Source organism: Heterocephalus glaber, unplaced genomic scaffold (assembly GCF_053883595.1).
Source record: "Heterocephalus glaber isolate CG9 unplaced genomic scaffold, H.glaber_assembly_v1.0 deba00001140, whole genome shotgun sequence".
NCBI classification, from domain to species: domain Eukaryota; kingdom Metazoa; phylum Chordata; class Mammalia; order Rodentia; family Bathyergidae; genus Heterocephalus; species Heterocephalus glaber.
Window position 1 is genome coordinate 796626 of NW_028258200.1, and position 25582 is coordinate 822207.

At 54.1% G+C, this 25582-nt stretch overlaps 1 protein-coding gene and 1 non-coding gene across 9 annotated transcripts in view; both read left to right on the plus strand.

The window, feature by feature from the left end:
• Lingo1 (leucine rich repeat and Ig domain containing 1) overlaps positions 1-4071 on the plus strand; it is a 142888-nt gene extending 138817 nt beyond the window's left edge. For all 8 annotated transcript variants that reach the window (XM_004872061.4, XM_087210261.1, XM_087210260.1 and 5 more), the window contains one exon: positions 1219-4071. In XM_004872061.4, coding sequence (XP_004872118.1) covers positions 1231-3075 — 1845 coding nt within the window. In that variant the 5' untranslated portion in view covers positions 1219-1230 and the 3' untranslated portion in view covers positions 3076-4071. The remainder of the gene's footprint in view (positions 1-1218) is intronic.
• Positions 4072-24840: 20769 nt separating this feature from the next.
• Positions 24841-24947, plus strand: LOC147828343 (U6 spliceosomal RNA). Its single transcript, XR_015450951.1, has one exon. It is a non-coding gene; the product is annotated as a U6 spliceosomal RNA (small nuclear RNA).
• Positions 24948-25582: the final 635 nt, after the last annotated feature.

Sequence of the window (25582 nt, forward strand, 5' to 3'; positions counted from 1 at the left end):
TTGACACCCTGAGTCCTCTCTGGTTAATCAGTCACTTAGTCGATCAACAACCAGGAAGCACCTGTCAGTCCCGGAGTCTGACAGACCAAAGCTCCTGTCCCACATCTGCCACCTCTCCTGGCTGTGTGTCCTTGGGTGGCCACAGCCTCTTGGGCTTTTGACATTCAGATGACAAGTATGGATGGCCTGTGGCCTGGGAAGGAGCGGCTGTGAGAGGGGTAGATGAAGGGCCTGAGCTGGGGCAGGGAGACCCCCTCCCTGGGCTCCCATACTGCAGGAGCCTCTTGGGGCCATGACCTGTCTCCCGCAGTGCTGCATGTGCCCCCTGGGCCAGCACTTGGGGCTGCCTGACCTCCTGGGGACAGGTGATCGCTCCTCCCTCAGATCACAGCACACATGGCCCTGGTGCTAGGAGGGAATGGGGACCCCAAGAGGAGGTGGGTGATAGCTGGAGGTCTTTGGGGGAGCTTACTTCCCTCGGGATCAGAAGAGGCTCAGGGCAGTGGGGTTTCAGCAGGTGAGGGTGGCATCCTGGGAGAAGACTGGAACCCATGGCCAGGCAGGGACCAGGAGCCTGATCTCTGCCAGCACAGGGACCCAGAGGAAGGGAAGTTGGGGACTGTGCAGGGCCAGGGGTTGCACAGGTGTGGGGAGGAGCTAATGGACGTCTGGAGGCCAGAGCCCACTGGGGACGAGGCTTGTGGATGCTGACAGCTACTGCTGGGCTTGTTGACCCCCTGGGACTCTGAGCTGCCCTGCTGTGGAGACAGCAGTGTCCGCACCAGGAGAATGGGGCTGACACAAGAGGACACCCACAGCCTCGAGAGCCCATCCTGCAGTCTGGGGGCTGGTCCTAGGGATGCTGCCTTTGAGCCCCTTTGATCCTCTCTGCGAATCCCAAGGCAGCTCAGCAGGGCTGGCTTTGTCTCTGAAAGTCGGCCAGGGCATTGCCTGTAGATGGAAAGGAGGTGGCACTGTCCCTTTCCTGACCCCTGTTGTTCCCAGAGAGGCAGGCAGGAGACACTCTGGCCTAGGCATCCCAGCCTCCTGTGGGGTCCCAGGCCAGTGTCCCCTGCCAGTCTGTACCTGCCTCTCTGTCTATGTCAGGGACATCTGATGGGGCAGAAGGACCCCAGGGCACCTTGGGCTCAGGTTTGGGTCCCTCTGGATGCTGCCTGCTCTCATGCTGCCCCTGTCCTGTGCTTGTCTCTGGTGCAGGTGAGCGAGAGGATGCTGGCGGGGGGCGTGAGGAGCGTGCCCAGCCCCCTCCTGGCCTGCTGGCAGCCTATCCTCCTGCTGGTGCTGGGCTCTGTGCTGTCCGGCTCGGCCACAGGCTGCCCACCGCGCTGCGAGTGCTCTGCTCAGGACCGTGCTGTGCTCTGCCACCGAAAGCGCTTCGTGGCAGTGCCCGAGGGCATCCCCACTGAGACGCGCCTGCTCGACCTGGGCAAGAATCGCATCAAGACACTCAACCAGGACGAGTTCGCCAGCTTCCCGCACCTGGAGGAGCTGGAGCTCAATGAGAACATTGTGAGCGCCGTGGAGCCTGGCGCCTTCAACAACCTCTTCAACCTGCGGACGCTGGGGCTTCGCAGCAACCGCCTGAAGCTTATCCCCTTGGGTGTCTTCACTGGCCTCAGCAACCTGACCAAGCTGGACATCAGCGAGAACAAGATCGTCATCCTGCTGGACTACATGTTCCAGGATCTGTACAACCTCAAGTCGTTGGAGGTTGGTGACAACGACCTCGTCTACATCTCCCACCGCGCCTTCAGCGGCCTCAACAGCCTGGAGCAGCTGACGCTGGAGAAATGCAACCTGACCTCCATCCCCACCGAGGCGCTGTCCCACCTGCATGGGCTCATTGTGCTGAGGCTGCGGCACCTCAACATCAACGCCATCCGGGACTACTCCTTCAAGAGGCTGTACCGGCTCAAGGTCCTGGAGATCTCCCACTGGCCTTACCTGGACACCATGACCCCCAACTGCCTCTACGGCCTCAACCTGACATCCCTGTCCATCACGCACTGCAACCTGACTGCCGTGCCCTACCTGGCCGTGCGCCACCTGGTCTACCTGCGCTTCCTCAACCTCTCCTACAACCCCATCGGCACCATTGAGGGCTCCATGCTGCATGACCTCCTGAGGCTGCAGGAGATCCAGCTGGTGGGCGGGCAGCTGGCCGTGGTGGAGCCCTATGCCTTCCGCGGCCTCAACTACCTGCGTGTACTCAATGTGTCGGGCAACCAGCTGACCACGCTGGAGGAGTCGGCCTTCCACTCGGTGGGCAACCTGGAGACGCTCATCCTGGACTCCAACCCGCTGGCCTGCGACTGCCGGCTCCTGTGGGTCTTCCGTCGCCGCTGGCGGCTCAACTTCAACCGGCAGCAGCCCACGTGTGCCACACCCGAATTCGTGCAGGGCAAGGAGTTCAAGGACTTCCCTGATGTGCTCCTCCCCAACTACTTCACCTGCCGCCGTGCCCGCATCCGGGACCGCAAGGCCCAGCAGGTGTTCGTGGACGAGGGTCATACAGTGCAGTTTGTGTGCCGGGCGGATGGTGACCCACCGCCTGCCATCCTCTGGCTCTCACCCCGCAAGCACCTGGTCTCGGCCAAGAGCAACGGGCGGCTCACGGTCTTCCCTGACGGCACGCTGGAGGTGCGCTACGCCCAGGTCCAGGACAACGGCACGTACCTGTGCATCGCGGCCAACGCGGGCGGCAACGACTCCATGCCCGCCCACCTGCACGTGCGCAGCTACTCACCCGACTGGCCACATCAGCCCAACAAGACCTTCGCCTTCATCTCCAACCAGCCAGGCGAGGGAGAGGCCAACAGCACCCGTGCCACCGTGCCTTTCCCCTTTGACATCAAGACCCTCATCATCGCCACCACCATGGGCTTCATCTCCTTCCTGGGCGTCGTGCTCTTCTGCCTGGTGCTGCTGTTTCTCTGGAGCCGGGGCAAAGGCAACACCAAGCACAACATTGAGATTGAGTACGTACCCCGCAAGTCGGACGCGGGCATCAGCTCAGCCGACGCGCCCCGCAAGTTCAACATGAAGATGATCTGAGGATGGATGTCAGGGGGGCAGGGATCCCCCAGGCGCGCGGGGCAGGGGAAGGGGCCCGGCCTTTGCCCACTTGCTCCTGGCCCACCTCCCCTCCTCCCCATGCCTCCACACACACTCCTCCTTCCTGGCCCAGGCTGGCTGCCCCCTGCCAGCCCTCACCACCGCCCTCTTCCTACCAGGAACCTGGGCCTGGGGACCCCAGCTGCACAGGGGCGTGCGTGGAGTACAGACTGGATTGAGAGCCGGCTACCTGACATGCAGCAGAGTCAATAATTCAATAAAAAAAAAAGTTACGAACTTCCTCTGTAACTTGGGTTTCAATAATTATGGATTTTTATGAAAACTTGAAATAATAAAAAGAGAAAAAACTTTCCTAGAGCTAGTCGGAATGCAAACTTTTGACGTCCTGATTGCTCCAGGGCCTCCTTCCAACTCCGTTTCTTGTTTTCTCTTCCTCCTCCTTCTCCTCCTCCTCCTTTCTCTTCTCTTCCCCTATGGGGAGGGATCACTCAGGAAAACAGGAAAGGAGGACGGAGCCCCTCCCCGACACCCTGCCGGGCCCCTTCAGGAGCAGCTGGGCCGCAGGTCTGGGCCAGCGCTGCGCTAGCCTCTTGCAGGGAGGGAGAGGCAGGGACAGGGCCGCCCGATGGAGCGGGGTGCTTTCTGCCGGGCTGCTAGGCGGCACTGCCACGGGGAGGCGGAGGCCCGCTCTGGGGTGGCAGAGACTCTGGATGGGGCTGGGGTCCTCCTGGGGGACAGCGTGGTCAGTGGAGAGAGCTGGGGCCAGGGGCAGGCCTGAGCCCTAACCTGAGGTCCTGCCTCTGCCGCTCACTTGCTGTGTGGCCTTGAGCTGCCCACTGGCCTCTCTGGGCCGCATCTCTGCATCTGCACCGTGGGGACCTCCCCGACCCTGCCTACCTCACAGGGCTGTTGTGAGGAACGATGAGATGATGTATGTGAAACACTTTGTAACCTGTAAAGCGCTGTGCACATGTGTGGGTGACTCCTCTCTCATGGTCTTTCTTGCCTCCCTGTGGGGCTGGGCTGCCGGGGACTTCCACAGGGTATGGGTGGGTGCCAGGGAGAGGGACAGGGTCCAGGCTGTGGCTAGGGCACTGATTGGAGAGGGCACCGCACCCTGGGCTCGGGCAGCATTGTAGACCCCACCAACTCCAGTCTGGTGGCCCCAAGTCCCGTTGACTGTGACCTGGATGCGTGTACATCTTTCCACAAGCATTTATTAGGCCCCAGTTGTATGAGATGCTCTTCCCGGTAGCATGCCAATCCGTGGAGATTGGGTGAGCCTATTTGGGGACTGCCCAGGCCAGCTCTGCCTCCTCCTCCCAACAGGCCATTCCAGAAGCTGTCTTGAGATTTCAGGAGGTCCTGGATTTGGGGTTAGGGCCCCTTGTTGACTCCAACTGGTCAGGAGGGGTAGACAGTATCCCTCACTCTGTCCATGCCCACCAGTCCAGGCCCAGATGCATAGCTGGAGAGGGATACCCAGGTGACAGTGAAGAGCCAGGCAGGCCCTCTGTGGGCAGAAAGCCCTGGGCAGCAGACCTTGGCCTGCAGACCACACACTTGCCCATCCCTCATCTGTCACAGGGAGGGCACATAGTCAGAGGGCTGGCCACTCCCCTCCAAGCATTTTTCTGTTGGGTACATCTTGGCTCAGGGTGGCCCTCAGGCTACAGGAGAGCTCTGGAGGAGGCAGGGCCAAGCAGACACAAGCCCCACTGAAGGAGGGGGCAGGGAAGTCACCCCAGTGACAAGGAGCACCCATAGGCAACTCCTCCAGGCGGGGCTCCTCTCTTGATCAGTGCACAACCCAGCCAGTGTGTACCAGGGGCTGCGTGCCTGGCACCTTCAAGCCAAGCCCATGCAGGGGCTGTGTGGGGCCAGCACTCAGCCATTTACTTATTCATTCATTCATTCATTCAACCATTCATTCATCCATTCATTCTCAGGCAACCCTGAGAAGCTGCCCTGCTCCTGGCTCTGGCTGACACATTTTACAAACAACAGCTGGGCGGGCCGGGGATTTAGCTCAGTGATTTTGAGGCCTGCTGCACAAGCGCAAGGACCCGAGTTCAATCCCCCGTACAAAAAAACCCCAAACAACAGCTGGGCTATCTTGCCTGTCCTCACCCCACCTCCCACCTCCATCCGGGACCTGCGGGTTCCTAGGAAGGCTCAGGTGCTCTGAAAAGGGGTCTTAAGCCCTGGGAGGAAACAGATCCTCTCCCATAGGACCCTGGGGGCAGACCAAGCATGCTTAGAAGGCTCTGGGCCAGGACCAAGTTCTAGTTCTGGTCCTAACAGCAGCCATATGGGACGATTCCTTCACACCTCTGAGCCTCCATCTTCTGGCTGTGAAGTGGAGCTGTCCTGGCTTCTCTGAGTCTCTGGAAGGATCAGATGAGCAAGTGAGGTGCAGGTATTGGCTGGTGCTTAGGAAGCCTTTTGCAGGGGGTGGGTGGTGATGGTGATGGCCAGGTGCAACTTCTGTACAGACCCAGAGAGGACCAGAGAGGGCAGTAGCTATTTGAAGTTGCTCAGCTTCTAAGTGTAGAAATTGAGACCACTTAGGGGAGCAGGGACAGGTGTCCTCAGGCACCAGTAGCCTATACGCAGTGAGAGGCTGGTTAGATCACGGGAGGCTTCAGGGAGCCCACAGGCCTGCTTACCACCTGGGAGTCGAGATCTCGGCCCCTCATTCCCCATCCCTGGGAGCCACGGTTGGCAGTCCTCGCAAAGGGTAGCCCACAGAGGTGCTGCTCAACCCCTCCGGTGCCTCAGGTTCTGCCAAACAGATCAGAGCACCATCTCTCTTGGCTCCATGGGGAGGAGGCGTCTCTGAGGAAACTTGAGAATGTGAAAAAGTTACTAGGTTGTTTCCTGTTTGGGGGGATTGAGTGCCCAGGGTCAGGGGCTCAGCCCGGGAGCCAGGAGGCCTGGATAGTCAGGCACAGCTCCTCCTGGCTGTGGAAGCTTTCTTTAGAAGAGGGGAGATCTAAGCTCTGTGAGCTGTTTGGGAGCATCCTGGGAGCTCCACACCTGGCAGCCTCCAGCCTCCAGGAACTGCAGATACACTCTTTCCCTGGCACACTCCCAGCTGGGAGCTGAGCCACAGGTGTAAGGGCCAGAGACTTCCTGGATTCCCGTGCCCCACCCCAGTCCTGATGCCTACCTCAGGCCCTGTGGGGTTTGCAGTCAGGGTGTTCTGTCCCCCCAAACTTGTGGGGAACTTCTTCCTGCTCACCTGCCAGCCTGGGACCAGGGATGCCGTCTGTGGCTGTGTCTGGGGTAGCCTTAGCCCCTGTGTCCTTAGCCCAGCCTTCTTTCCAGGAGTCCTGGCAGAGCCTTGCCCAGGCCCGATCCTCCATGAGATGAGCCCAGCCAAGGATGACACCCAGAACAGGGAGTGTTAGGGGGAGCAGCACACCCCGGGCTCCTCCTGGCTTAATGCAGTCAGGATATGAGACTCAGAGGGGAAGGAGCCTGCCTAGCACTTCCCAGAAGACAGACATGGGCTTTGGAGCCAGGCAGACCTTGGCTCAAATCCCTTTTCCACCACTGAGCCCCACGTGCAGGATGGGGTTAAGAACACTACATTTTCAGGTGTCAGAAGATTCAAGATAATACACTAAAGAGTCCCCCACAAGGTGTGGCACGCATGTTGGGGGACACTAGTGACCACTGTTATTAGTTGCGTGGAAACTCAAGAACTGGAACCGTGCATAGGACCCCATGGTGTCCACAGAGCTAGAACCTGAAATGAGGGAAGCTGTGTGGAGGACGGGAGCAGCCTGGGGGCCAGCACTCCGCTGCCCAGGACAGAGAACAGCCACACTCAGGGTCCTGGGGAACAAGTCCACACCTGAGTGTCGTGGGATGAGGAAGGGAATGTAACAACAACAAGGTAGCAGGGTCAGAAGAACAGTTCAGGAGTCCCTGGGAAGTCCTGTCACCAGCTGGCTGAGGGACCTTGAGCGTTTTAGGACCAAAGGTCAGAGCTCATGGGGTACAAGGCTTAGCGACAGCACAGACCAGCTGGAATTAAATGATTTATTGGAGCTTCACAGGACCTGTTTCCATAGTCTCTCACCTTTTCTGCTTCTCACCTTGTTTTGGTGTCCCACGATGACATGACAGCCTATATTCATCCCCCAACCCTACTTCTTGTCCAAAATGTCCAGCTCCAGCCTCCTTCAGAGCCTGGCGTGCTAGTCTCTGATTGCTTCAGCCATAGGCTCCAGAGGAAAAAAAATCTGATTGGTCACCCACCAGTCAATGGACTGGTGCCTTGAATTCAGGTGCCTGTCCCCTTGTCCAATCAACTGTGGCCAGGAGCTCACCTTGCCCATGCCAAATTGGGAAAAGATGGCCCAGAAAGGCCTGAGGCACCGATTGTCAGGCACTATTTCTGCCTAACAACCACCCCAAAATTTAGTGTTTTAAAACCACAACCATTAATTTATATGACAGGTTCTGCAACTCGGACAGAGCTTGGTGATGACAGCAGCGCTTCTCTGTTTGGTGTGATGTTGACTGGGGAGACTTGCGTGGGCTTGTGATCCAAGGTGGCTGGCGTCTTGGCTGTATCCATTGCCAGCTTCTTTTTCCACACAGCCACTCCAGTCTCAGCTTTACCTTGGCGCCAGGTCTCCTGGAGGCCTGGGCCATGACGCCCCACACCATCTCCTGGGCTGCATTCTGTTTGTTGGCCAAGGCAAGTCCAGTGGGAGGGAGGACAAATCCCAGCTCTTGACAGAAGCTGCAGTCACACAGCATCCTGTGTGGGATGTCAGGGGTGCTACAGCCACCTCTGGAAATAGCTCTGCATAGGTTGCCTCTGGGTCTCCCTTTTCCTGCCAGGAACTGCTCATGGGTGCACTGGGCTCTGGAGTTTGCCCTGGAGTAGGGGCTCAGAGAGTGACATTGAATGGCCAAGGGTCTCCAGTTCATAAGTAAAGAGCCAGGACTCGAACCTGACTGTCCCTTGGTCCAGTGTCCTTTCCATAGTGGGCAGGTGTGGGGCAGGTATGGGGAGAACAGAGCAATAATCCTAACAGCCACTGCTCCTAAAGGCTGTGCCAGATGCCAGGCCGAATGCTGCCCTGAGCTCTCTTAGGGCTGCCCCGAAGAGGTCTGATATGCTCCTTTCAGGTGAGATTCGAAGGCCCCTGGAGGAGGAGTGACAGCCTGGGCTTGCAGGTAAGTGCCGAGGCCAGGACACACTCTAAACACTCCGACTGCTGCAGCATGGGTAGGTGAATGTGTGGAGTGTGGGTGCTCAGTTCCCCCTGCCGGCTCCCAGGCCTCCTGGCCTCTCTGAGGGCGACTGAGACCACAGCACAATACATAGGGCCCAGCAGCTGTTTTGACACCTGACCATCTGATCCTGATGCCTGCTGGCAACTAAGGACCAATGGGCAACTTGGGGAAGGAGCTGGTTGCTCAGCCTGCAAAGGGATTTCTAGCCTCCTATAACCCAGTGTGGCTCAGCCTATATCCCCAGTCCAGGCCCTGTCCCAGTGCTAGGTGAAAGTGTTGGTGTCCAGAAAGGCTAGAGTGAGGTCACAGAGGTGGTGGATGCCCCAGTGCTTAGTCCCAGCCCCTCACCACCTGCCACCTCCAGCTCCTTCATGTGCTAGGCTTCACACTACAGCCAAGGTCACGCAGCAAAGTCATGACCTCAGGGGCACAGGGTGCTCCCATTCTGCAGATGTGGGACAGGGAGGGAGGTGACAGGCCAAGGTCAGGAAATGAGTGACAGCAACAGCCCCACCTGGGCTTGGTTAATCTAGAGGTACAGTGAGAAGTCAGCCACCCCCGTACCCAGGACACTTCCCGCCAGAGACACAAGGTCAAACTGATGGTGAGGGGGTGGCATTGACTCCTAGAGGAGGGGGTAGCTGCGGGCCCGACTTTGCTTCCACCCTGCAGACATCTACGTAGCTCGTTAAAAAAAATATGGCATCATAAAGAGCAGAGATGCAGGCACAGTAAAGCCTTGTCCCCGTCCTTGCCCTCCAGCCTCAAGTGCCGCAGAGGCCCTCCAAGGACACAGGGAGAACTCAAGAGTGGGAGGGGCGGGTGCTGCCCTCCTCTCCACAGCACGCAGCACTGGGTCAAGGTGAACATGCCCGAGTATTCGTCCGACCCTGGCCCTGTCCACAGCCCCACACCAGGGATAGCCTTGTGGGGTGACCTTGCAGAAGCCCAAGCACCCCTGTGCCGACCCCACCAAGGCCAGGAACGAGACTGGCACTCTCAGGACCCCCATTCCCTTGGCTCAGACCTCAAAGGCATCCCTGGTCCACACCCCCACACCACACTGCTGCCAAAGTGAGACAGAGTTATAGCCTCTCCAGCAAGAGGACATTTAGGACCGGGCCCTGCGCCTGGCCCATAAATCCCACTCTCCACATGCACTGGCTGCGTGGTCAGTCACCAGGAACTGTGCAGGCCACCAGCCCCTCTGCTGCCCCGGCCCCAGCCTCCTCTGGGAGCTCCCAGACACTCACCTGTCCCCGATCGTCCCCAGTGCTGCTCCAAGAGGAGCCAGGATGACCAAAGCCCCAGAGGCCCTGCCCTCCAGGCAGCCACCCCAACACCCCCAGGAGTCACCTCTCCAGAGCATTTGTGTCCCCTCAAGCAGCTGCCGACCATATGGCCCCAGGTGAGTCCCTGCCTCAATTTCCCCTGTGCACAGCTGGCAGCATGGCCCAGAAGGGGTAGCCAAGAGACTCTGCCTTGTGATGAGTCAGGTAAAGCCACTGGCAGCAATGTGGGGACTGGCAGAGGCCCTGCTGCAGGGTGGCACCTGGCTGGCCTGGAGCCAGGAGCACAGCTGTTGCCTTTCTCCAGTGGAGCAGCTGGAAGGGACAGGGACACTGCAAGGTTGATGGCCCCTGCAGACACCCAGAGGGAGAGAGGCCTTTTGGAAGTTGAGGCAGATGAATGGGGAGGAGGGTGTTCTGCAGCCCACAGAAGAGAGCTTTCCGAACATATGGGGGCTGCAAGACAGGGGTTCCCAGGGAGTGCCCCCTGGCCGTGGAGCCCAGTGCCTCTGGCTGGGGTAACCCAGGGACAGGAACCACTCAGGCAAAGAGCAGGCAGGAATCAAAGGCAGGCGCCTGCTTTCCCAAGGCCCCCAGACCCTCCGCTCTAGTTCCCGGTTTAGGATGAAGCAGATCTGCTTTGAATACTGCATCATTGCCTTTGAAGTCTCCCCTGTGCCACCAACAGAATCCTCCTTCCTGTTGGCTCTTGGCAGTCCTGTGGAGGCAGGGCAGGCCTGGGTGTCGGTGGCTGGGGAAGACGAGGTAGGGTGTTCTAGGCAATGGGGACCATAGTAGGTTCTTGAGTGTGAGAGGGACATGTTTCAGAGTTTAAGGAGGAAAGCTCTGAGGTATGGGACCAAAAGAGGCAGAGACCAGAGCTCCTTTTTTTAGGATGAGGATGTGTACATCCCCTACTCCAGCTAGCACGTGTACACCCAGAGCTCACATTTGTGCGTCCCTGGTTCTCCCACACAGGCACACGGCTGTTTGTGCGCAGGCAGAGCCTTTCCACAGGCACCACACACGCAGTGCACACCGAGTAGTGGCCTCACATTAGGGCACCCTTGCTCATAGAACATTCACACCAATGTACGGACTACAGAGCAGCCCCTGGCCACAAGGGGACGCTGCACACGCACGCGCCTGGCGCACCCCAGCTGAGCACCACCCTCTGGGGCCCCGCAGAGACCCGCATCCCATTCCCTCCAGAGCCTCCCTTCTTCCTGGGCTCGCAGGCCGCCAGGCTGGCCCTGTGCTCCGCGCTCACGCACCCCGCACGCACACGTGAGCCTGAACACGCACATGTGCAGTGCTCCACTGGAGCCGAAGCCTGGAGCCTCGCTCCGCCCCACCATCCTCAACCGGCCAATGAAAGCTCCTCGACCACTGTCTCCTAGGCAACCAGCCTGAGTTGCCTGGCTACAGGCTGGGAAGAGCCAACGAGGGGCGTGGCTACGGCGTCCCACCTCCCTAGACACGTGGCCTCTTTCTTTTTTTTTTTTTTGGTACCGGGGATTGAACTCGGGTCCTTGCGCTTGAGCAGCAGGCGGCGAAACCGCTGAGCTAAATCCCGGCCCTGTGGCCTCTTTCTTAAAGGGGGTGGAGTGGTACGGGTCGGTTAAGGGCAGCAAGATATTGAGACCAAAATCCCAGCAACACAAGTCCTTCCAGGATAAGGTGAACATCGTGGCCAGAGGGGCTCAGCGTGGCTGCCTGCCGGAGGTCTGAGAGGGGACCTGGCCCAGAGACTCTATGTATGGAGTCTCCACAACTTGGCCCTATCTTCTATTTAGTGGATTCTGAAGACACTGCATGGGCCCTCTCCCCTCCTCTCCCTGTGCCCCACTGCACACAGGCACCTTTGCGTACACAAACTTCAGCCCATGGCATACATAGGGCATCGGCTCTGCCACCTCCCAGCTGTGTGACATTGAACACATCGCCCATGTGGCTTGTGAGGATTAAACTAGATCTTGCCCGTGAGGGCCTTAGAACTGGCTCTGGCCTGAGTAAATACCCAATAAATGTCTGCTCATGCTGTTATTGTCCTTTTGGAGTCCCCACACAGTGACTGCCCAGCTCTATTCAGACTGTGTGGGGCAGTCACAGACCCCTGGAGAGGTGTCCCTCAGGGCCAGAGGAGGGGGATTTGTTCCTGTTGCATAGCCAGACCTGTTCCAACACCAGGTACCCCTTCCCGATGGGAGACTTGTCCCGTTGGAGTGGAAATGAGCATCTGTGGTAAGAGCCAGTCTTGTTGGGGTTTTTTTCCTGCTGAGCTCCATCCCTCAACAACAAAGTGAGCATGGTTTCCAGCAGGCTCTGCTGGCCTCACACATTCTCCAGCTCATTGCCCCTGACTGCCACTTTGGAAAGGGCATGGCCCTCCGCACTGGGGACGCATCTTCATCCCACCAGAGAGGGGGGTCTCAGCAGCAGGGTCGGGCCTTCACCTATAGTTTTGCATTTATCCAGGATGGAGTGCGCCTCCATCCCCTCTGGTATCTAACTGCTGCCTGTCCCCAGGGTCCTTCCCGACTCTAGCCCAGGTTCCAGCCTGGTCGGCTCTTACTCCCTGTGTGCTCTGGTCAGGGTCCCCTCCCTGAGTCCCACTTTTCCCATCTACAAGACTGGGTAATAATTCTTGTTCTGGACCCTCCCTCCTTTTTCACATTGACAGCCTGTTCTTGCCAGTCACTGGAAGAGGCACCAGGAAAATGAGAGGAACAAGACAGAAAAGTTTCTTGGGGAGCTTGAGTCTGGGGTGGAGACAGACCCCCAACCATTGAGTCCCTCACTTAATGCACATTGAATAACTGTGATCAGGGATGTGTTCAGGGAATTCTGAGAAACCAAGCCAGATGTGGAGGAAGCAAGTTTCGTGGCTCACCAGGCATTCTGCAGCTGGTTAACAAAGTGAAGGCGGACGAAAGTGATAAGGCTCAGGCTCCTGAGCAGGGTCTGAGTTCTTACAGGCCGGACCAGACCATGGTCCCCGCCCCTGCTGAGGCTGCTCTTCAGAATGTTCTCAAATGGTCAGCCCGGCCTGGTCCCAGCTCCAGGGCTCCATGCTGGAGGCAGGCAAGCAGCGACCCCCCACTCCTATATCGCAAAAGGACCCTCTCTCTGCCCAGCTTTGCATAATTGGCTTCTGGTGAGATCTGATTTGGTGCACCCCGATTTATGCCTCTGTTCTGCACTAATCAGAGGATGCCTGGGGCGCATTACCATACTGCTCTGTGAAAACCAGGATAATCACTCCCCTGTGCAGGGCTGCTGAGAAACTTGGACGCAATGCCAACAGAAAGTGCCTGGCTCTGGGATATGTCCAATAGGTGCCAGCTGCTGTCCTTTGGGGGCCTCCAAGGAAGGGAGTGGGGCTCAGGGTAGGCTAAGTGTAGCTTCTGGGCTGTCTCTGTCTGGACAGGTTCACAGCACTGGGTAGCAGGCATCTGCAGCATCCTCAAACAGGAGGTCTGCAGGACAGAGGCTCCGGAAGCCCAGGCCAGCCCTGTGGACAGTGTCAGGGTGGGGTTGCACCTCCTCTTTCCCCTTAGGGCAGCTTCTGGCTGCACAGTGGCTGGAGTCACCTGTCCCTCTCTGGAAAAGGAGTAGCTCCTTGGCTGCCTTGGCACAGGTAAGATGGCAGCCTCCGTGTACCGCTCCAAACTCCCAAGAGCACTGTGCTGGACCCAGGTGAGGTCAGGTGTTGCCCAGCTGCGTGACCTCACTTTAGTCCAATCAGCTGAGACAGAACCAGGAGGAAGGGAAGGCCAGGCATGGTGGTGCGCACCTGTAAATCTAGCACGTGGGAGGCTGAGACAGGAGGGTCACCTGCCTGGAAGGTCACCTGCCTCTATAGTGAGTTCAAGACCAGCCTGGAATACATAATGAGACCTTGTCTCAAAAACAGAAAACAAACAAAGAAGACAGAGAAGACCACATCTTCTGGCCTGCAGGAGGCACAGGGTCTTGAAGGAGGAGTACAGGTGGGGTGAAAATAATGCTTCTCCCCAGAAGTGTGGTTCTCAACTCTGGCAACACATTGGAGTCATGGAGGAAGCTTTTTAAACTACCGAAACCTGGTGTGGTGGCACACACCTGTAATCCCAGCACTCAGGAGGCTGAGTCAGGAGGATTGCCCTGGGTTGAGGCCAGCCTGGGCTACATAGTGAGTTCAAGGCCAGCCTGAACTGCACAGCAAGACCCTGTCTCAAAAAGCCAAAATAAATACATAAATATCGATCCCTTACTCCCACTTGCAGAGCTGCCTCACTGCCCTGGGTGCTGCCTGGGTAGTAGGAGTTTCAAAGCTTCTCCAGGTGTTTCTAGCATGCACCAAGGTACAGCCTTTCCTGGTGGCCGAGTCCACACTGCCAGTGTCCTTCACTCCTTTGGTCAGGTGAGCAGTTTGCCCTCCTCGGCCTAAACTGAAGTTTCCAAACCAGCCTTGGAGCAGTTTGGGTGGGAATCCAGATTCCCAGATCCAGCCCAGTGCTACTGGGTGAGAATTCCTGGTGAGAGGCCTTCTCCACCCTCAGCACTGCAGATAGCTAGGCAGCCATAGAGGGAAAGCAGTGCGAATGTCCACACGGCAAGGGGCGGGGGGTGGAGTAAGCTTTCAGGCCAGCATTGTGCAGCTGTCCTCAGAATCAGAAGAAGCAAGGGTCTGGCTGGCCGCATGGATGGTGCTGATAGGGTATTGGGACCGGGGACCCCAGCATGCCGATAGTTTCCTGGAGTTGAGGCTGGGAAAGGCGTGTCTACAAGTTACCAAGAGCCACAGCCAGCTCAGGACAAAGCGCAGAACCATCGATCCTGCTCTCATTGCTACCACACACCATGGGTGCACTCCTTCCAGGTGAATTCCACATTTTAGCTGAAAATGTTTCTTGTCATCTTAGGCCTGGTGTCAGTCTCTGTCTTAGTGCCAGTGGGTTTCTTCCCTCTGGATGGAAGTTGACAGAAAAATTACAGGAAGCATGGTTGCAGAATGAACTCGGGGTCCTCTTTGCCCAAGCTGAGACCTGTCTGTGTCTGCCTCCCTGTGGCTTGAAGGTCTCTCATGCTGGTCCCCTCTGTCCATTACGCTTCTCCCTCACATTACATGCATGTAGCTGACACTGGCCACCCCTAATGGCAGTCCTGCCTGGAGCCAGCACCTCTACTTCAGTGCCCTGACTTCAAATTCCCACAAGACAGATGCTGATTGGCTGGCTTTGAGTCAGGCGACCTCAGCCGGGCCCAATCAGCTGAGGCTGGGGGAGGGCTGCCTTGGAGAACCCTAGCCTCTTCGAGCTGGAGAGAGAAGGGAGGTGGTCAATGTAGAGAGGCTGTGACTGCTGTCCTGGAGGTACCCGGAGAACACAAGGCACCTCAGAGAGGCCCTGCCCTATTCACCAGATCCAGGACATCTTCCTTGGAACTCTGGAACCTGAGTTCATGGATGAGTGTCAGTGGCACCCCATTTCTCCAGGAGAAAGTCGAGAGGCATGTGGGAGTCTCAGCCAGGGCATGAACAGACTGCCAGCCAGCCTGGAGGCTGCTAAGGAGGGACCGTAGGGGTGACCCTCACCCTTAGGCACCAGCTGCAGGCCTGCTCTGCATCCTGTCCAGATCTTTCCAGTAAATAAACATTGACGCTTTTGATATCATGTTAATTTCACAGGCGGCTGCCCTGCTGACAGCTTGCATACTCCACCAGCGCCTCTTGTCAGTTTTATACTCGCAGCCGATCCCAGCCCTGCTCACAGGCCGCTCGACGTACAGACATAAAAACAAATGGCTCAGAAAGCTCTGGGGAAGTGATGGAGACCATGGTGCCTGAGCTGAGAGGTGCAGCCCTGCCCAGGGTCCCCAAGTTGACTGAGACTGAGATCAAGCACCGGGCTCAGAATCCACTCATCTGACCTTGGTCCAGGCTCTGTCCCCTTCTGAGCTGCAGTTCTGTCTGTAAAGTGGGGTTGATTCTGCCATACTCCTCTTGGGGCCTTGACCAACTCCTGGGCAGCCCCCATCTCTCAAAGCCCCTTCTTAAGACTCCAAGAGAAATCCAACCTTGAAATGGCTCTTGCCTGGGTTTGACCTTCAGCACCGTCCCAGGCGGTGTTTCCAACAGACTTATCACCTTTGTGCAGGTGGGAGGGCCAGGGACCAGAGCAGAACCCAGGCAGGACCTGGGGTTCTGGCTCTTGCTCTTTCAACAGCTGTCCACCATAGAAGCCAGAATCCAGGATTGTAGTCTACAGGGGTGGTGGGGTGGGGACCCCTACTCTGTCTCAAGCCTCTCTAACCCAGCCCCTAGGAGCATTTAGCTTCTTCTCACCATGCATAGTCATGAATTCTCTGCATGTGCATGGGTTCCTGTTCTAGGCTGAGCTGGGGGCACTTTCTTGCCTGTCCTCCCTCTACCACGCCCTCCTGTGCTCTCATGGGTCTGCCTCTCCTCTGATTGGCTGCCCACTGATCCTGCCTCCACCAATGCCACCCATGGGTGCTGAAGGTAAGGCAGCCAGTCGGCTGGGTGCAGGGCTGACTCTTCCTGCTCTGGCTACTGTTGCACCCTTCTGCCAGATGGGAGAGAGGCTTGTATCTACCGGGTCAGGCCTGCATCACATCCCTCAGGTCTGGGTTGGATAGTGAGAAGGGCTGAGGCTGGGTCTCAAGTGATGACAGTGACCCCCCACTCCCTGGTCTGCCATGTAACCCCTATGGAGAGATCTCAGGCTCAGCAACTCAGGGGTGATGACAGAGGCCCGGGCTGGGACTCTCGTCTGGGGCAGGCTCCAGAGCCCAGTGAGAAGCAGCTCTCATCCATGCACTCCTGGTGCCTACTCCCCTGTTTCGGTTCAATAAAGCCTTGTTAATGGACTAAAGTGAATTAGAGTCATTAACGCTGATATTAGAGGAGGCAAAGGTGGCACCTGCCCTCCAGGCCCAGCCCTCTGTCTGGGGAACTCAGACAAGGCCTTCTCTTCCTGCAGCCTCAGGTTCCTAACCTTGACCCAGGACACAAAGCCCCCACCTCCCGCACCCCTACCCAATGCTTCCTGTCACCTAGTGGCCAAGAGGCCCACAGCCCCAGCTCTTTCCCTGTTCCTAGCCTTGCGTGCAGCAGGATGCCCGTGTTTCCAGCTGCTCCCTGACTAGAACCCAGCCTGCCCACCATCCGAGCAGCCTTCCAAACCCTGTACTGAATTTGCCCCCTCCAGAGAGGCCTCCTGAACCCTTCAGCAGAGGTGGGTGCCCTGTGGAACCCCCAGGAGGGAGGTCAAGTTTAGGCAGATGGGAGAGAAGCCCCACTTTGCCCTGAAGCATTGCCCAGGAGGGCAGGCTCTGCAGCAAGTCAGAAGTGTAGGGGCCTGGCGCCAGCCAGCATCCCTCTATCACCTGCCACAGTGTCCACATAGGTATCTGCTCCCCACCATGGTCTGCCTCACCCCAGGACTCTAACCCTAAGCCTAGAGAGGGAGCTTCCAGACAGGGCTTTGTCCCGGGGCAAGAAGCAGTGCATACCCTACCTCCGGTCCCTCCTGTCCTTGCCCCACACCTTCAGCATCGATTAATGGTTTACAGATCTTTTCCTCCTTAACTGTGGCTTGTGGAAGGGAGGGAGAGAGGGAGGCAGGGAGAGGAATGAGGAAGCTGCTGATCTCTTGGTACCACATGTGAAGAGCTCAGGCCAGGCCAGGGAAGGTAGAAGGAGGAGGCTACAGAACAGCCCCCCTAGGGCCACACCCTGTCCCCCCAGCTCCAGGACACCCCTCATGGACAGTCCAGGCCACAGAGAGTGGCGTGGCCACACTCTCCTCTGGCTGGGAGAGGAGTTGCGTCCTAATAATCAATCACCAAGGCCATTTAGTGGGGCCCTTTCCTGTGCCAGGCGATTGACTCGGCCACAGTTTCTGACCCTCACCGCTGCCACCACCTCTGCCATCAGACATCCTGCAAGGAGGAAACCGAGGTCCAGAAAGATCAAGTGGGATCTTGCCAGGGGAAGTGCTTCTGATGGCAAAGCCTACACTTTCCCTTAACATCCTGCTGCGCCCCTCGCCTCTCCCATCCCCATCCATCGACACTCTCACTCTCACGGGTGTGGCTTTCACATCCTTATCTCTGCTGCCCGGCAGGAGGGCACCTCTGAACAAGGCAGGGCCATCAGCGTCCAGTCCCCTTCTTCACCTTGAAAACTGGCCAGGAGAGGGTCAGAGGACTTGATTGCAAAGTATGTCAAAGCAAAGCAGAAAGGAGCCAAAAACCACTTTTGAAAAATCACAGTGATCCCGGGCATGGTAGTACATGCCTGTAATCTCAGCAATCAGGAGACTGAGGCAGGTGGTTCACCATGAGTCTGAGCCCAGCCCAAACTACATGGCAAGACTCTGTCTCAAAAAAAAAAAAAAAAAGAAAGAAAGGAAAGGAAAGAAAAAGTGATACGAAACCAGTGATGTTAATTTTAACAAGATAGCTTACTTAAGCCAATATATCCATAATATTATTATTTCAACATATACTCAATATATTAAAATTAATTACATTTTGGTGTCCTAATGCTTCAAAATTTGGTGCATATTTGATAGTTGGAGCAAATGAAAATTTGGACTGGTCACATTTCTCGTGATGAAAGTCACCTGACGCTAATGGCCACCGTATTGGACAGTGCAGGTTGAGTGGAGAAACAGACAATAAACAAGATAAATCTGTAACCTGTACCCATGCTTAAAAGTGATAAGGAAGGAAGGAAGCACACAGCAGGGAAGAGGATAGGGGAGGTTCTGAGGCCCTGACTTGTGGGCTGCCCCAACATCACCAGGCCAAATATCCTCCCAGGGGAGCAGGGACATGGGGTGCAGTGGTCCCCAGTGTGTTTGGCACCAGGAACCAGTTTTGTGGAAGATAATTTTTTTATGAATGGGGTGGGTAGTTCGGGGATGATTTAGTCACATTACATTTACTGTGTACTGTTTTGCTATTATTATTACATTGTAATAGATGATGAAATAATTATACCAACTCATCCTTGCAGGAGACCAGCTTGAAGCAGGCTTAAGATATTGTTGATTATTGTTGATTTGGCTTATAAATTTGGCTATTGATTAAGATTATGAGTCACTAAAAGGCCTAAGTGTTTGCTAATTGACCTTTTGGCTGGTGATCGGAGATAGATTTCCCTATGCCAACGGCCACAATTGAGGTCTCAGTGATCGATGAGGTTGTGATGTCTCTACTAGAAGAAAACCCTGCAGCTGAGGAATTATGACTCTGTGCAACCATTCTCTAAGATCAAACATTAGCTAATATAATGCAGGTGGCTCGTTAGCTATGATCTGCAAGATAGCACAGGTGCCTTGTTAACTGTGACCTGTCCTACACAAGTATACATAGTTACTCTCTTTTTCCAAGCCTGACCCATTAGTCCATTAGTTTTGCTATTCCCCACATCTGCCTTCACACCCTCTTCCTATGTTGTATAATCATAAATACTAACTAATCCGGAAATTGTGGTCTTAGCCCTGGCAGAGCTACGATCAGGTAGTCTTTAGCCAGGAGAGAGCTAAAGATCCATCCCCCGCCCCCCCCAAGTAATAAACTATTGTTCCTTGTTCTTTGTGTATCATTCTTTCATCCCCTGGTGTCCCTTCATCAGGTAACTGGGCATCCCCTGGTGACTCGTCAGGCTATCAGCCATGACACACCTGAATGCAGAATCAGTAGGAGCCCTGCAGTTATTTTCCTGCAAATAGATGGTACCATCTGGGGGTGATGGGAGACAGGGACAGCTGAAGTGGGTTGCTTATGTTCTGTCCACTCCATAATCCCATATTGGTTGCTATTGCTATAAAAACCTTGCTTCACAAAGATAGGAATTTGGAAATGGATGGAAGCAGGCTTATCAGTACTTCTGTGGTAACTTCAGGACATTCTGCCTTGACTTTAATTCAGGATGTATGGAAATTTGAAGTAAGTCTCAAACATACTTTTAAGGCCACCATCATTTTTGACCTTAAGCACTTAAGCCTCTTCTAACATGGACAAAGTTGATTCCCCTACCTTATTCACAGATGGGTCATGGATCCATTCCTTCCCAGTTTAGGAGTCTTTTGCAGTTGAGAAGTAAAGCTCAAACTCTTTTGAAAGCTGAGATAGGTGATCATTAACCAGCTGAGGGAAGGAAGGCCCTGGCTCAGTCTCTTTCAAAATTTCTGCTGGTGGTGCATACCTGTAACCCCAGCACTTAGGAGGGAGGCAGAGACAGGAGGATTTCTGTGAGTTCCAGGTCAGTACGGGCTACATAGTGAGTTCAAGGACAGCCTAGACTACAGAGGAGACCCTTTCTCAAAAAAAAAAAATCTCTGCTAATGTTTGAAACATCAAAAATCCCAGTGTTCACTTGTCGCCCCATAATTCCAGTTGAATGCAGCCACTTTATCTACTGACATGAACACAGTTGCTGTTCTCCTTTGAAGTGAAGATTTGGTTCATTGATCAGGTTGAATATGCCACATGAGTGAGCAAGTTTTAAAGCCCATTCTTGTCACTGAAGTAGGCTGCCAGTGGTGACTGTTTTTCCAGAGGAAATCTCTGGAGCAGCTTCTGTAACTACCAATTCTGGCCAGTCACCTACCTTTAGAAAGCCACCTCCCTTCTGTGTATGCTCTGCATCCATCTTCTCACAGGGCTATGCCAAGAAGACTTGAATTAAAGCCCTACACTCTAATGTGGTCAATAATTTTAATCACATCCTGCAAAATGTTAAATTCAGGTGACACTTTTCAGCTTGCCAGCATTTATGGGTGACATAGGTCATAACAGACTCACATTCAAAAATAATCTCTCTAACCTGAGGAGTGAAACCAGAAAGCCACTTAATTATGGCAGCTGCTATGTCCATGATGAACCCACACAAAACAACCCATTCAGTTTCCCTACTGTGCAACCATTCAAAGACTTGAACAGTTCTGTAGCACTAGTATTGGTTGGCAACAAAAGTGCACATAACATCCTCATGCTTATCCTCCTGAAAAATATATTGCACAAACACAAGCATTGTTTCCTCATTGTCAACATCAGTAGATTCACTGACCTGAGTTTTGTACCACAGTGACCCATTAATCTTCTCTAAGATTGTGCCTCTGCTATTTCATCAATCTGTCTAGTTATGGAACCAGCCAAAAGAGAAACGTGTGTCATCTTTTGAACTGCAGCCTCTCCTAAAAGTTCAGGGCAAATGTCCCTAGAAGCAGACAGGACCAACTCTTCAGTAGTAAGACCTTCTTAGCTTTAATCATGCAATCAGGCACTAAGAATGATACTCTTGGGGCACACACATTTGATGAAGTGACCGCCTTTAGTAATTCCTTCTGATCTTCATATTCATGTTGTTTTCTTTTGAAAAACTCAAATGCTTGTCTTTTAATGCAGGGTGCTTGGTCTCCATGCAATGAGAGAGTTTTTGAAGGTTTCTGGCTTTGCTGGACAGCCAGTCGCTACATATTATACAAAGCAGGTCTGGAGAATGGGAATGACCTATTGCAATGAACTCATAATTTAAGTAGGGCTCTTGGTAGTTTCCTTTAAATGTAGCTTTCTTTTTGTTGGCAGTCTTAGTCTTCTGCTTCTCATCATTGGGTCTTTCCGTCTTTTCAAAGCAATTCTCCAGTGACCTTTGTTCTTTACTTATTTTGGCAAGGATCATCTGTGGGCTCACCAAAACTGTGCCTGAGACAAGTGCACAGTGCAGGAAAGAGCTGCAGGTGAAAGTAGTAGGTAAAATAATAGGTGGCCACACACAGACTAAAATAGGTGTTGCATTCTGACATAAAGCTGCCACCCAAATGCAGCTGTCAATTGAAGCACATCAGCTTACTTGTCACTCAAAAGTTTGCCACCAGATGTAGCCTAATTGCCAGTTGTCAGTCATAGATAGGGTTTGGTCTGAGTCTACAAGCAGTCGATTTATGACCCCTGTGCAGGCAAAGCTCTCTGCTGTGTCATCCGCATTTGCAGCCGCTCCCCAGCACTGGCATCACTGCCTCAGTTCCACCTCAGATATTCAGGTAGTAGATTCCAGAACCTCTGATACAGTGGATGAGAACTGAGAGATGTCATTATGCTCGGCCCCTGCCCAGGACATGGGGTGCCTTCCCAGGCCTTGACAGAAAGCAGTCAGTGCTACTTAGTCACTTCCCTGACAGGGAACTCACAGCCTCCCCGGACAGCCTGTTCCTGCCTGCTGGTGTCTCTGATTCACCCCTCCTCCTCCTCTTCCCGGACTTTGCACCCAGAGTGATACGTTTGTCTCCAATTTTATATTGTGGCAAAATATGCACAACATAAAATTTACTATGGTAAATTTTATGTTCCATGGTATTGACCACACTTGTGTTATTGGAGTGATATTTGTAAAAAAAAAAAATGTTTTCATGTTAAAATTCTTCAGTGGCTCCCCACTGCTCTTGCTCTCTCTGATTGTGTGTGTGTGTGTGTGTGTGTGTGTGTGTGTGCGCGTGTGTGTGGTGTGGTACTGGGGATTCAACCCAGACCTATATCTCCAGCCCTTTCTTAACTTTGAGACAGGGTCTCACTAAGTCACTATGTTGCCCAAACTGGGCTCAAACTTGCTATTCTCCTGCTTCAGTCTCCCAGAAGACTGGGATTATAGGTGTTCTCCACCATGCCTGCTGCCCATTGCTCTTCAGGTGATGTCCAAAGTCCCTACTATAGTCTATGTGGATGCATCTGTCAGAACACTTTGGGCTACAGGTAACAAAATACCCACATGGTGTTGGTTGACTCCATACAGAAGCCTATTGGCTTCTCAAACATGAATCTGGGAAGAAGTGAGCCTCAGCCTTATTGGTTCAGTGTTCAAAAATGCTGCTTCTCACCTCACTTTTCATTGACTAGAACTGAGTTGTGCATCCCAGCTGAACCAATTGCCGGCTGGGAACAGAATAGCCAACAGGCAGCTCTGTCTCCTTGATCTGTGTCAAGTCCCCCTACAGCATTTCTGGGGGAAGAGCAGAGAGGATGATGGGATCCCCCACATGACCACCCGTCATGCCCTGGCTTCCCACACTCCTGCTCCAGCTTCCTCTGGACACCAAAGAGCTGCCCTTTGTCTCTGATCCTTCATACCTACTATTCCATCTCCTTAGACCACTTTTCCCCTGCTCTGCCTCCGTCATTGTCTGTGCCTGGCTGCCTTCTCTTTCTCTGAGTGCCAGGCCAGATGTCATCTCCTCAGAAGACCATGCCTGGTCCCCAGGATGAGGGTGAAGACTCCACAGAGGACAGGGACACAGCAGACTCACTTCCCAGGGCCCAGAGCAAATCTACACAGAGAGGTGCTTATTCCATGTTCACTGAGTGGTGCTGTTCTTGGTCACTTCTCAAGGTGGAGTCTAAGCCTGGGAACAGCAGGGTCTCTGTACTGCTTGGTAGGAGCTGTGCCCATCACAGGAAGGGGACAGTTCAGGAGACCCAGGTTCTGGAACCAGATCTGCCACTGACCTTGGAAGTGACCTTGGCTAGGTCTTGGCCTGCTGGGGCTTGAGGGAAGTAGGTGGTTGGACTGCTGGGCCTGGGCAAGAAGCAGAGCCAGCTCAGTGCCCCAGGCCACTGCTGAGCCTCTCTGCCCATGGTGCCTCAGAGTCCACACAGAGCCAGCCTCCTCCACAGCGAGGGTCCAAACTCTGAGTGGGAGGTGGGGGAAAAAGAGGGATTGAAATTCTGTCAGACCCTTACAGTGCCTGCTCCCAGGAGCCCCTGCGCCTTTGTTCCATTTAATCAATATGTAATTAAACTGAAATCCCAGCTTAAGAATTTCCAACCGTGCTAAGACCAGGCTTTCTGAGGGCCTCGCAGAGCCCAGGCTCTTGTTCTCCAGCCATTAGCCCCTCTCCAGCCTGGCCGCCCCCACCCTGATGGACCTCAAGGTCACCCTGCTCAGCCTCACCAGGGATCTTGGGAGGAGGAGCACGCTGAATTCCATCCCTGTGCTGGGCCAACGGGTCTGCTCTCCCTCACGGGATGGGAGAATTGTGGAGAGGGACCCTGGCAGAGATGGAACAGAGCCTGCCCTCCACATCTGTCCCTCTCTCCTCTGAGTGGCCAGGCAAGGGCACTGCGAGAGCACGGTCACTCTGTGGGCTGAGTGCTTCCCATGTGCCTTCCGTAATCCAGCTTCTTTTTTTTTTTTTGGTACTGGGGATCAAACTCGGTTCCTTGTGCTTGTGCAGCAGATGGCGAAACCACTGAGCTAAATCCCCGGCCCCATACTCTAGCTTATTCACGTGCATTAAACATGCAGTCCTCACAAACACTCATGGATTTAGCCATTATTAACTCCATGTTAAAACAGGGAAACAGCCCTAGAGCAACCCGTGTCCCCACTGGTTGGAGGTAAGGCTAGGATTTGAACCGACGTTGTGCTTTCTTCTGAGCCCTGGTGCACAAAAGGCCCTGGTGTGTGGGGCTCAGTGCACAGAGCCTTGGATGGCACAAAGCACAATTCTTACACAGCCACATGGCCTCTGAAAATCCAAGACCACAGAGAGGTGGTCCATGTTGTCACCACCCAAGGGTGCCAGGCTCCCATGCTCCAGGTTCTGTGTTCAGGGCCCTGCCTGCTGCAGATACTACTATACAACTCTAGCACATGTGCAAGGCAGGGTTGGAATTAAACTTTCTGGTCACCTCATGAAAAAAGAAAGAGATGAATTGAATTTAAAATTACAGTTTATTTAACTCAATGCATCTAAAATATAGCGCTTTCCAACTGGGATCAATGTTAAACATGATCACGGGATGCCTTATGTTCTTTGATTGCTCTAGGTCTCCAAGGTCCAGGGTGTGTTTTACATTGGCAGCCTGGGCCAGCTCAGGGGAGCTGCATTTGAAGCTGCATTTGAGGTTCCCATGGATACATGTGGCTGGTGGGATCTGCACTGGACAGTCACAGCCTGTGCCCTCTTCCAATGTGCTGAGAAAGGAGTAGCAGCTCTGGGCCTCAGGTCTGTGACTCCTTCTGGGGAGCAAACCCCACCTCAGGGGGTAGGGGCAGAGAGAGCCCAGACCCTGGAGTGCTGGGCCGCTGGGGTCTGGAAGGTGAGGGGTGGGAGAATAAGTAGGCTTAGTAAACAGGAGGCCACTACCACTCTGTGACACCAGTCTTCCGAAGGAGAGAGCCAATGTCCTTTCTTTAGCAGCACATATACTAAAATTGGAACAATACAGAGAAGATTAGCATGGCCTCTGCACAAGAATGACACGCAAATTCGTGAAGCATTCCATATTTTTCCAACCTAGACTGTTGTATCCTGCAAAATTATCTTTCAAATTCGATGGGGAAATTAGATACTTCCACAACAAAGGACACCTGAGAAATTTCATGAACACCAAACCAGCATTCCAAACAATTCTAAGCAATATCCTAGAAAAAGACGATGACAATTACAACTCCATGAGGCCCAACAGATGGAAGCCAAAACTAAAGGCAAGGTAAAAAACTAAAGGAAAAGGGGGAAGAAATAAGAAATAAAAGAGCCAACAACAGCAAAACATCATGACAAGGATGATTCAATATAAATCAATTGTAACTCTCAATGTTAATGGCCTCAAATCACCAATCAAAAGAAATAGACTGACAGAATGGATCAAGAAGCGAAATCCAGCAATATGCTGTATACAAGAAACACATCTAACTCAAAAACAAATTCATAGACTGAAAGTAAAAGGATGGAAAACAGTTCTCCAAGCCACAGGAACCCAGAAAAAAGCCGAGGTAGCAATCTTATTTGCCAACAAAGTAGATTCGAAACCAAAACTAATTAAGAGAGACAAAGATGGTCACTACATCCTTGTGAAGGGAACAATCCAAGAGGAAGAGATGACAGTCCTAAATATATATGCACCAATTACAAATGCCCCCAACT